This window comes from Pyrus communis, chromosome 4 (assembly GCF_041283825.1).
Source record: "Pyrus communis isolate YQ-2024b chromosome 4, ASM4128382v1, whole genome shotgun sequence".
Classification (NCBI taxonomy): Eukaryota; Viridiplantae; Streptophyta; class Magnoliopsida; order Rosales; family Rosaceae; genus Pyrus; species Pyrus communis.
In genome coordinates, this window is record NC_142568.1 from 14,300,231 (window position 1) to 14,310,785 (window position 10,555).

Below are 10,555 nucleotides of genomic sequence, written 5' to 3' on the forward strand. Positions count from 1 at the left end.
CAATATAAAGGCCAACACATAGCTCACATAGATCACACAAGCAAGAAGCAAAGGAAGAGCTAGAACTGCTAAGCATGATGGCCTTCTATAAGGACCACGCTTTCTCAAGCTTCTCGATGTTTTTGTTGTTTCCATTGCTCTTGCAATTTCAGTTTGGTACATATTTTCACCATACGTTTTACATTTATTTGTGGATTCTACCTATACATGCATGTGAAAAATATAACTATCCTCTATGTACGTCATTTTAATCCATCAATACGTACCTGATTAAATAGAGTTTGTCAATCTGGACTATTGATTAAATAGAGCGTGTTGAACATCGAGATGATTTTTTTTTCCTTGTGTAGGAGTTTATATATAATGAGAAACTGTAAAGTTCGTTAAGTTGACAATGTTGTGTATTTTGACATTGACATAGGTAAAAGTGAGCTTCAACTTAACTATTACTCCAATAGTTGCCCAAAAGCTGAAGAAATCATCAAGCAAGAGGTCACCAAGCTATACCATGAACATGGGAACACAGCCGTTTCGTGGTTAAGAAATCTCTTTCACGATTGCATCGTTCAGGTATGATGAGTTGTCTTCCTTTGACTTTTGAGTACTAATTAATATAGTAACAGAGATCACATTCAAAATTTTCATTAGTTAATTAACATTAATTTGTGGAATTCAGGGATGTGATGCCTCTCTATTGCTAGAGAGTGTGAAAGGCATAGAGTCAGAGAAGGCATCGGGGAGGAGCTTCGGGATGAGAAATTTCAAGTACGTAAACACAATAAAAAAGGCCCTTGAGGACGAATGCCCTTCCACAGTTTCTTGTGCTGATGTTGTTGCTCTTTCTGCAAGAGATGGCATTGTCATGGTATGTATCATAGTGAGTTTCGTTCTCTTCGTCACCACGTGACTAAAGATTCAAAGTCACCGCCTTTGGATTTGATATCAGGATTGGAGATTGAATGGATGTACTTTTGAAGTTTTTACCTCAAACTTTGATATCAAATACAAAAATAAGTAACCATGCATTTGTTGATCACATGCTGACTCAGAAAACTTTAATATTACATGCCATTTATTTGCTTCAATTCTTTCCTCTATCAAAACCTCTTTGTGATCTTTGCAATAAAAAAAGTATGTTGGAAAATTAAATTATCATTTCAGATGACTTTCTTCATGTTCGATATTAATTAGTTTTTCTTTGCGAGGTTAGGCTTTTTGTCTCGTTTAGATTCGTTACTTAAGAAAGTTTAATTGCAGTTAGGAGGGCCACGCATTGAGATGAAGACGGGAAGGAAGGACAGCAAGGAGAGTTATGCAAGTGTGGTGGAAGAGTTTATTCCTAATCACAATGATTCCATATCTTCAGTGCTTTCTCGCTTTCAGTCCATCGGCATCGATGCCGAAGGAACAGTGGCCATTTTAGGTAAATTTCCATTATCTTTGACATCAACTCTTGAATATGTCATGTATTTGAATAAATGTTTGCTAACTGTTTAATAATTCAACCAAAAAACAAAAAATGTCGAAACAAAATCTCGTTCTAATAATTTCACAATAAACAAATAAACAAATCTCTTATCCTGAAGAACAAGAAGTCTAGAGAGGCGGTGTTACTCTGTATCCTCATGCTTTGTAATGAAACTAGCTTAAGGGTCAGCTAATTTCGATCTTATTATACAAGACAAAAACTAGGGAGCTCCATATCTATACCAAACGAATAAATCAGTCATCAGGTCCATATCATAAATTGTACAAAATTAAACTTAATAGTTAATTACTATCTATTGGATTAGATTACAAAATTGGACCAACTATTTCAAAGTTTTTAGGACCAAGTGATGTGATAGCATGTCCATCATTTATAACTTGTTAACAAATGAAATCCGTAAATCTATAAACAACGAAATACTATCACATCGGTTGAGATTTGAAAAAGTTACGACATGAGTTGGGTCCTTTAAGATTATTCTTGATCAAATGGTAAATCCTCAACCGAACAAGCCAAACACAAACAATCGTTTACTAGTTGAATATCAGACCAAAAATAAAAATACTTCTTGAATATAATAACCAAAGCAAGTCCATAACAAAATAAGTATAATAATATGGCAAATAAGTGCAACACTCAATTTTCATGGAAAAAAATAAAAATAAATAAAAAAACCCTTATTTAAGGATGGCAATTTGATTTTCTATGCAGGAGCTCACTCTGTGGGTCGAGTCCACTGTGTGAACCTGGTAGGGAGGCTCTACCCAACCGTGGATCCAACCCTAGACCCTGACCATGCCGAATACCTCAAAGGTCGGTGCCCAACTCCAACCCCAGACCCAAAAGCAGTTCTCTACGCAAGGAACGACCGTGAAACACCCATGCTTCTCGACAACTATTATTACAAGAACCTGCTAAACCACAAGGGTCTGCTCACCGTCGACCAAGAACTAGCTTCTGACCCAGCTACATTGCCCTTTGTGGAAAAGATGGCCGCCGATAACGACTACTTCAGTGAGCAGTTTTCTAGGGCTGCCCTTCTTTTGTCTGAGAACAACCCGCTTACTGGAGACCAAGGAGAAGTTAGAAAGGATTGCCGATATGTGAATGCAAGTTAGTTGAGACTATTGGTTGCATGTCTCTCAATATATGTAAAATAAATTATCAACTTTTGATTTTCTCTCTTTGTTATATGGTAATGGAATAACCAACTGTGTTTCTTCTTTTGGAAAGGATAATGCTAGGAAAACCATATTTTTAAACTAAATAATATGTCACCAATAAGAAATAAGCACGTCAATTAATAATTAAGTAATAACTCATTCATTAATAACCATATCATTTAATTTGCAAATTTGGTTTAAAAATTTGATCAACCTAGCATTACCTTTTTTAAAATTCAAATTCGTTTAGCTCAATGTGAAACTCCGTCACTTCAATATATATGCATACATGACCTAAAACCTCTAAATTGAATACGCATCATTCGTCCTAAAAAAATAACAAGCAACAGTTGAATATATAACAATAAGCAACGGACCTAGAACCCTTTGCCCTCTGTTCTGGTGAGGTGTGTGTCCCTTTGTCTTTGCTTGAATGAAAACCCATTTCAACCCAAAGAAAAATTGAAGAATTATATAGGTTACTGACATCGAAATTGAAAAGAAACCTAGATGAAACTTTTGTTTCATACTTGATTCGAGGTCTTGTACTTCTGTGCATGATGTAGGCAACAAAGTTTGTGAAGATGAATACGAGTTTGATGTGGAGTGTATGTGAAGAGCATGGGGTGTAAGGGTAGTATGAGAATTATGTGAGGTATATTAAGATAATTTTTAATTTAAAAGGAGATGTTAAGTGTTTTCGGTAACTGAGTGTAACTAAAAATATGTGGGATGTCAATAAAACAACCCAAAACAAAATTAACTTAACAATTATTCCAACATAGGGGCTAGAAGTGTAAGATTCCATAACTTTTTTTAAAAGGCATGCACCAAAACGTTATCTACTCGAAAGTAGAGGGGTACAAAGCGTGGTTAACATTTCATTATCATTACAAAAGGGTGATTTTAAAGAAATTATTTTTTAGATTATATTTGTAGATCACTTGACGTGACGGCTGATTGTTTGATTCATTCTTTAAATCATTAAAAATGGAATACAGCCATTAACCGCCACATAATTTAGTATATACAAAATATGATTTAAAAAAAAAGGATCTCTATAACATTTTTCTTTATGAAAAATGCTGCCAAATTTTTATATAATCTTCTATAGTGTTATTGATTACTTTACTAAAAATTGTCATGGCCACATAAAGTTCCTTTGTTAAAGAAAACAAAGAAAGAGAAAACTAGTCAAACCATCAAGTCATACACGATGGCTATGTTTCCGACTATTTGTATTTAATTAGTAATACAACTAATTGACAACAAATTAGAAATACAACTTTGATGTTTAATTTTGTCATGTCCGTAGTTTAACATTTTATATTGATCACAACCTACCAATCAGATCATTTGAAGAAAGGAAAAAAAAAAAATTTATCCTTCAATAGTACATATATATTTTGATTTCCCATATAAAATAACATATAGATTATCCATCTTTGAAAAGTGGTTTAAGTAGGGAAGTGTTATTGGTATTCCAACAATCTCATTCTACACTCCTCACAAGTTATTTTTCTTTCCTAATATAGAAAGTTTGGAGTGTAAAATGAGATTTTTGGAGTGCTAATAACAATTCCCCTTAAGTAAATATAAATATTTATTAGTCGACATTTTTGGTTCTATCTTTCTTTTTTTAATATTTTTATCATTATTTTTTTTATCCATACATGATTATACATGATTATTCTTATTATATGGTATATATGGTATGATTTTTGTCTAGGTTTATGACACTTATAATTCATTACATTGTAACAACACCAGACTTGCAGTATAATTAGTAATGTTAGGCCACGCTCAATATGATCTTGGAGGAACAATAACAAAAAGTTTCATGTATTCATCATCTTCATTAACAAGCAAGAATGATTATGTGTTTGACTTAATTATTAGTAATGAAGGAAAACAATGTCGCGCAAAATATCACTAATTAAGAGATTGATCAGAATTAGAAATTTCTTGAGCTATGCATGCGCATGCACACGAGCATGTATGTGAACTCGGGAACTAGCACAACAGCTGAAGTCGTAAAACAAAGGGCAGAAAATTACGGGAACAATACGTCTTCCATCAATAATATACAAAGATATGTACGCCCATGTTCTTACATTATTAATACGAGATATTGTTGTAACAATAATATTCTTATTACACAAATCATTCTCAAAGCTAAGGTTAAAAAGTGAAAGGCACTCAAATTCTCTTAAAGTCAAGCTGCCAAAGCATCAATGTCTTCCCCCACTACTTATTCTCGCGTAGAAGGCTTAGACAATCGACCTAGCTTTTCTTTCCAATCGAACAACCCAGATCAGTCTATAGACTCCATATAGAGCTTAAAATGATTAGACGTCTCATGCATCTCCAAAGACTGCACCTAACTATGGGTCCCATGTCTCCATATACACACGATGCATATTAATTTCAAACCCTTTCGTTGGTAGATGATAGTAACGGTTGACTCTAAAAATTAAACAACCTATGTAGCATGCAAGTTGAGCAACTAAAAAGCTAACTACGTTATTTTGTGGTTGATTGTTGATGTGCGCATGTTATCTTGCTACCGAGTTTAGTCAGACGAGTGTCTTAAATGTGGTGGATGTGATGAAATGCATTTCTGACTCTTGACTTGAGCGATTTTGGTCAATGAAGGAATGTCCTCGACCTTGGATTCTAAAACATGAAGATAAGGTATACCATTTGTTGTGCATTTCAATAATGGTTTGACTGTCTGCGTGCCGAACACCATTAGCGTGTTTACAAACCCTAATTGGAATCAAAATGCAGAGTTGGATTCCGATTATTGGATATACTTTTGTTTTTTAAACTTGGGGGAATAAAAAGAGAGGTGGGACCCACCCTAATTGGACTCCTTGATTCGAGGTGGTAATCCAATTCCGGGAGTATGGAGGAATCAGAATCAATTTTTCTTACCCATCATGCCCTTAGATATTTACTATAATTTCACCTTTTGCTGGGTTGTTTTTCTTGAATTTCACGTTTCTTTAGATCATCTCCAACTCTTCGGTCAAAACTTAAAATTTTTAACCCAAAAACTGTTTTTCTCCTCCAACCATTTTAGGTTAAATTTTTAGCCTGAGATTATTAAAGAATGAATTTAGAACATTTTTTTTTTCTTAAAGTAACTTTATAAAATAAAAAAAAAATATATGTAGACTACCATAAATTAATTTTATAAACATTTTAACCTAAAAATATTTAGATTCCGATAAATATTGAAAAATCATTAAACTGACACCATGAAACTTGTAGAACACTATGAAAGAATATGAAACACATAAATTTTTTTTTTTTAATTACCTTAGTCGTTGGATTTAAATTTGGATAGTTGAATCTTGTTTTTACTGTTAGATTTGATCTTATTAGATCTTAACCGTTGAATTCAATGAATTTATAAATATAAAATTAAAAAAAATACACATATATGGTGGGTCAGCCCCACTAACCTAAGGAGAATCCTGGTCTAAATTTGCCCCAAAAATGGGTTTTGGGTTAAACTCATATTTGCCCCAAGGGTTGGAGCAAGTTGGGGTATGTTTAGAACCTAAAATTTGAGTTTTACTCCAAAGGTTGGAGTAGGTTTTAATAAACATATGAAGTGCCATTTAATTTGACTATCTAGTGGTATTCCTCTTCACTCGTAAATGAAAGATCTTAGGTTCGATTTTCACAAAGGCAAATATGAGTAATCATATTCATTTTTATTCTAATTTAGGTGAATTAGTAAACAACTTATATGAACTTAGTTTTCAATCTTATTCCGATATCAGATTATTTAAGTGAACAGTTTAAACAAGAATCTGATTTTAACTTCTCCTCATTCCAACTCCTCAATTCAATTTCTCCTCAATCCAATTCCTTTTATTGTGATTAGGAATACATAAACAAGCCATTAGTTTATTGTTTTTATTTTCTATACCTCTTGTTTTGTACATTGCTTCTACATCTATCTCACAATCACTCTTTCACTGTTCTTCATATCCTTCTTGACACCATATACTTAATTTCACCATATCCCAACAACAAAAGATAAAAATGTTGGATATTTATCAACAACCAATGACAAATATATATATATATATATATATAATAAATTCGAATATGTTAATAAACAAATAAATAACAACACTGTATATTGAATGAACAAGACTGAAGTCTGAGAACGTTGTTGAACGTTTGAAAAAGTCTAAGGAAAAGATGAAGCCACACACCTTTTATGTTGAACAGTCACCTCCCAAAATCATATATGTTACGAACAGGTATATGACTACTATAGATACACACATCTACATATCATTCAACAATTTAAAATCATTATTTCTTCCATACAAGCATACTGAGAGAACCACAAAGAAATTCGCCTGAAACTAAGGACTTGTTTGGTATCTTATTTAAAATTTTTTTATAATTTCTCAAAACATTTCTTAAGAATTTTTCTTGAAAACAATTTTCTTTAAGACTCAAAAACTTGTTTGGTATGCGATTTAAAAATTCTAAATCTTACAACTTAAACTGGACAAAGAGATCCAAAAAAAGGGGGTCCGAGAAAGAAAGAGGATAGAGGAGGAAAGAAAGTAAGAGATGATTGGAGGAAAGAGAAAGAAGTGAGAGGATCGGAGGAGATAGAGAGGAAGATGAGTGAGAAAAAAAAACCGAGATAATGAAGAGAATGGATTGGAGAAGAGACGAAAAAGGTAATTAAAAATAAAAAATAAAAATAAAAAAAAAGGAAAGAGAAGGGCAAGAGAGAAAGAATAAAAGAGACATAGATTTGGAGTGAGAGGGGAGGAGGGAGAGAAAAAATAAGGAGTGAGTTTAAGTTTAAAAACTCTAAAAACTCACTTTTTGTGTTTTTAGATAATAGACTATATTTTTGAGTTAGTCTTGAGTTTAATTTTTGAAAATAATCCTACCAAACAAGTTCTTAAGGCCTAAAACTTGAAAATTATTTTTGAGTTTAAAAAGTTGGATTCAAGTAGAGTATCAAACATACTATAAGTATTCTGGTGCGGGAATCCTAGTTTAGATCGTTGAATCCTAATGCAATAGACACATATAGAACTACAAGCACAGAATATGGGCGAATTTCTGTTTCAAGAACATTGCGGTACGCAAGTCTCGATCTTCATTTCGTTTGTTTTATATCAGTCTTGTTCATTCAATATACAATGTTGTTATTCATTTGTTTGTTAGCATATTCGAATATATATATATATATATATATATATATATATGTTATTGATTGTTGATAAATATTCAATAAAAAATTAAAAACGAAATGATTATTAAAAGAATCTTTAAAATACTTTTTGTTTTTAATATTTATTTTATGTATCTTTCTTGTACAAATACTTTTATATAATTTAATTTTCGTCATTCTTCCTCCATCTTCAACATTTCTTTTTCCTTCATGTATTTCCCCCTTCTCTTTATCCACAGACGAAGTAATTCTATAGTCGAATCAACAGGTCGATGTCGCAAAAACACAGAGATATTAATGGAACTCCTTTATAACTCGTACATTCCATATCCCATCGCATGGGAATTGTTGGGATGGAATTATGGAACTAGTACAGCCCTCAAACCCATGCAACAAACCTTAAAGTGTGTGCAGCCTCATCATCATGCCTTGTGCTTATGAGGAAACAAAAGGAAGGTGACCGCCCAGTGTTCCATATTTGGTGCATATACCATACAATGTCAATCTGTACTCTACCTAAAATGTTGCGATGTGATGCTTTCCACTATATCTAGCTAGATCATTCAGGCAGACATAAAAGTTAATCAAATAAATGGTGCGAGAGTCCTTTGGTTATACCTCAATTGTGCCTCTTGCACCATATTTTGTTAGGGTCCGTTTAATGAGTTTGATGAGATTTGGCATTAGAAATATGATTGAATTGATAGTCATGCAAGACATAACTTGTAACACATGTATAATGATAGGTTAGATATCCGTTCTATTATAGATTCATAATACATCATGTCAAGTAATGTCCATCTCATTTTTTGACACAAAAAACAATGTATTAGACTCAAATTCATTTTAATTAATCACAACATGTTCCAACCAACTACGAAACAAGACCTTTAGGGGTTGAGGAAGGCTGTGGGAGTTAGGAAATGGTTTGGAGGTATACAAATTTACTTAAGAGCACCATAACCATAGCTTCCATCACACGTTACCAGATGATAAAACATGCATTTTACAAGAGCATCTTTATTGGGAATGTTTGTAAATGAGTATCTACATATCTTCAATTTTAACACTCCTTCTTATTGTTATACTTTAATTTTGTATTAGAGAAAAATAATATTTATATTATGGTTTCTTAAGAAATTCTCTCATGTCACAAATTTACCATGTGATTGATAATTGCTCATCAAATAAGTAGGACATTTTTACCATGTGATTGATAATTGCTCATCAAATAAGTAGGACATTTTTAGGAAGGTGTTGTTGTTGATCCTAAAAATTACAAAGCCTACGTGGCGCACAGGCCGAGTAACTAATAAGCTAACTACGTCTTTCGGTTGAATGCGGGGCGTGCCAACTCGTCGGCCGAGCTCGGCCGAGGAGTAAAATGTGTTGATGTTGCGTTGAGCACATTGCTGACTTCTTTATCTTGCGACTGCGGCCGAGGAAGGAACAAATCTCGGCCTTTGGATTCTCGAGCCTGAAGACAAGGCTGCTAGTTCTGCGAAGTTCACGAATCGTCAGCGTCGGATTCGGTCACAGTGATATATTCGTGAGAGTATAAGCACGTCGAATCAACACCATACTATATGGACACAAGTATTCAAAGGTGATGTATGTCTTGATGGTAAATGTGGTTCGGTCGTCAAAATGCAAACTTTGAAACTCACTTGGGAGTATCCAATCATAAAACCACTTGGCGTTTAATACACCGAATGTCATAATGTGTAACACCTCACTTCGCCGAAAAGGCTAATGAGCTGACCTCTGCCAATAAGGATTCGGAAACCCTTCTCGACCGAGACTTGGATAGGTAACTAGTCGTTCTCGACACAGTGCTATTTATCCAAACTGAAGGTGCTTCGCGGTTGGCTGATTCTACGACAACAGTGCTGTTTATCCAAACTGAAGATGTTCGCTGATTGCCTTCACAATGCTGTTTATCCAAACTGAAGATGTGTCGGCGGAAAAAAGAAAATAAAAAATCTCAAGATGTTTGAGAGGTTTTGCACAGGGCAATTATGTGTTGAATTAGAGGTCCCTCAATTGCACTCTCATTTCTCTTATTTATAATAGCAAAACCCCATCCTAACCATACTCGAACTAGGACTCCTTACTCCAATCAGTCTTATCTTGGCCAATCCTACTTCTATTAGGATTTTGAATTCAACCTCTTACTAGGCCACATGCACTTCCACTTTCCAGTATCCTTATCTGGCCGAGAATCCTTACTGCATTAGGACTTAAACACTTCATTCACCGTTTCGCAATAGGGCCCACCTACTTCCTATTCATCTGGAATATTCTTTTCCAAACAGGGCTTGGCCGACTTTTAGTTAGGCACCCCATGAACCGGCTAGTTTGTAGAAATCCTCGAACAAAGCTTCTGGGCTGAGAACAATTCCATACTTGGCCCAACCCAATAATTTTAGGTCCAAACAGTTGTATCACATCTACTGTCTTATCTCCCACTCACTTTAATGAATTTTTCTAGGTTTTTATCATAAATAGTCCCTGAAATTGACCCTTACTATCTAGATGGTTCTTGAAATTGAAAATCAATCAATGTAGTCTCTGAAAATAGGTGTCACAAATCAATGTGGTCCTTCCGTCACAATTATGTTAAAAAAATCTATTAAGTGCTGATATGGCACATAAATGGGCCCTATAAGTCCTTTTTCT

General features: G+C 33.9%; 1 protein-coding gene across 2 annotated transcripts; it reads left to right on the top strand.

Moving 5' to 3' along the window:
• On the top strand, window positions 1–2,712 carry LOC137723702 (Peroxidase superfamily protein). Of its 2 annotated transcripts, none has more exons than XM_068462892.2 (5): window positions 1–156; window positions 422–570; window positions 677–877; window positions 1,258–1,423; window positions 2,201–2,712. In XM_068462892.2, exons 1-5 carry the CDS (start codon window positions 75–77, stop codon window positions 2,605–2,607), a joined length of 1,005 nt encoding a protein of 334 aa, XP_068318993.2. In that variant the 5' UTR covers window positions 1–74; the 3' UTR covers window positions 2,608–2,712. The 2 variants fall into 2 exon arrangements, with proteins under 2 accessions (XP_068318993.2, XP_068318994.2); XM_068462893.2 differs by having other exon boundaries at window positions 677–865.
• Window positions 2,713–10,555: the final 7,843 nt, after the last annotated feature.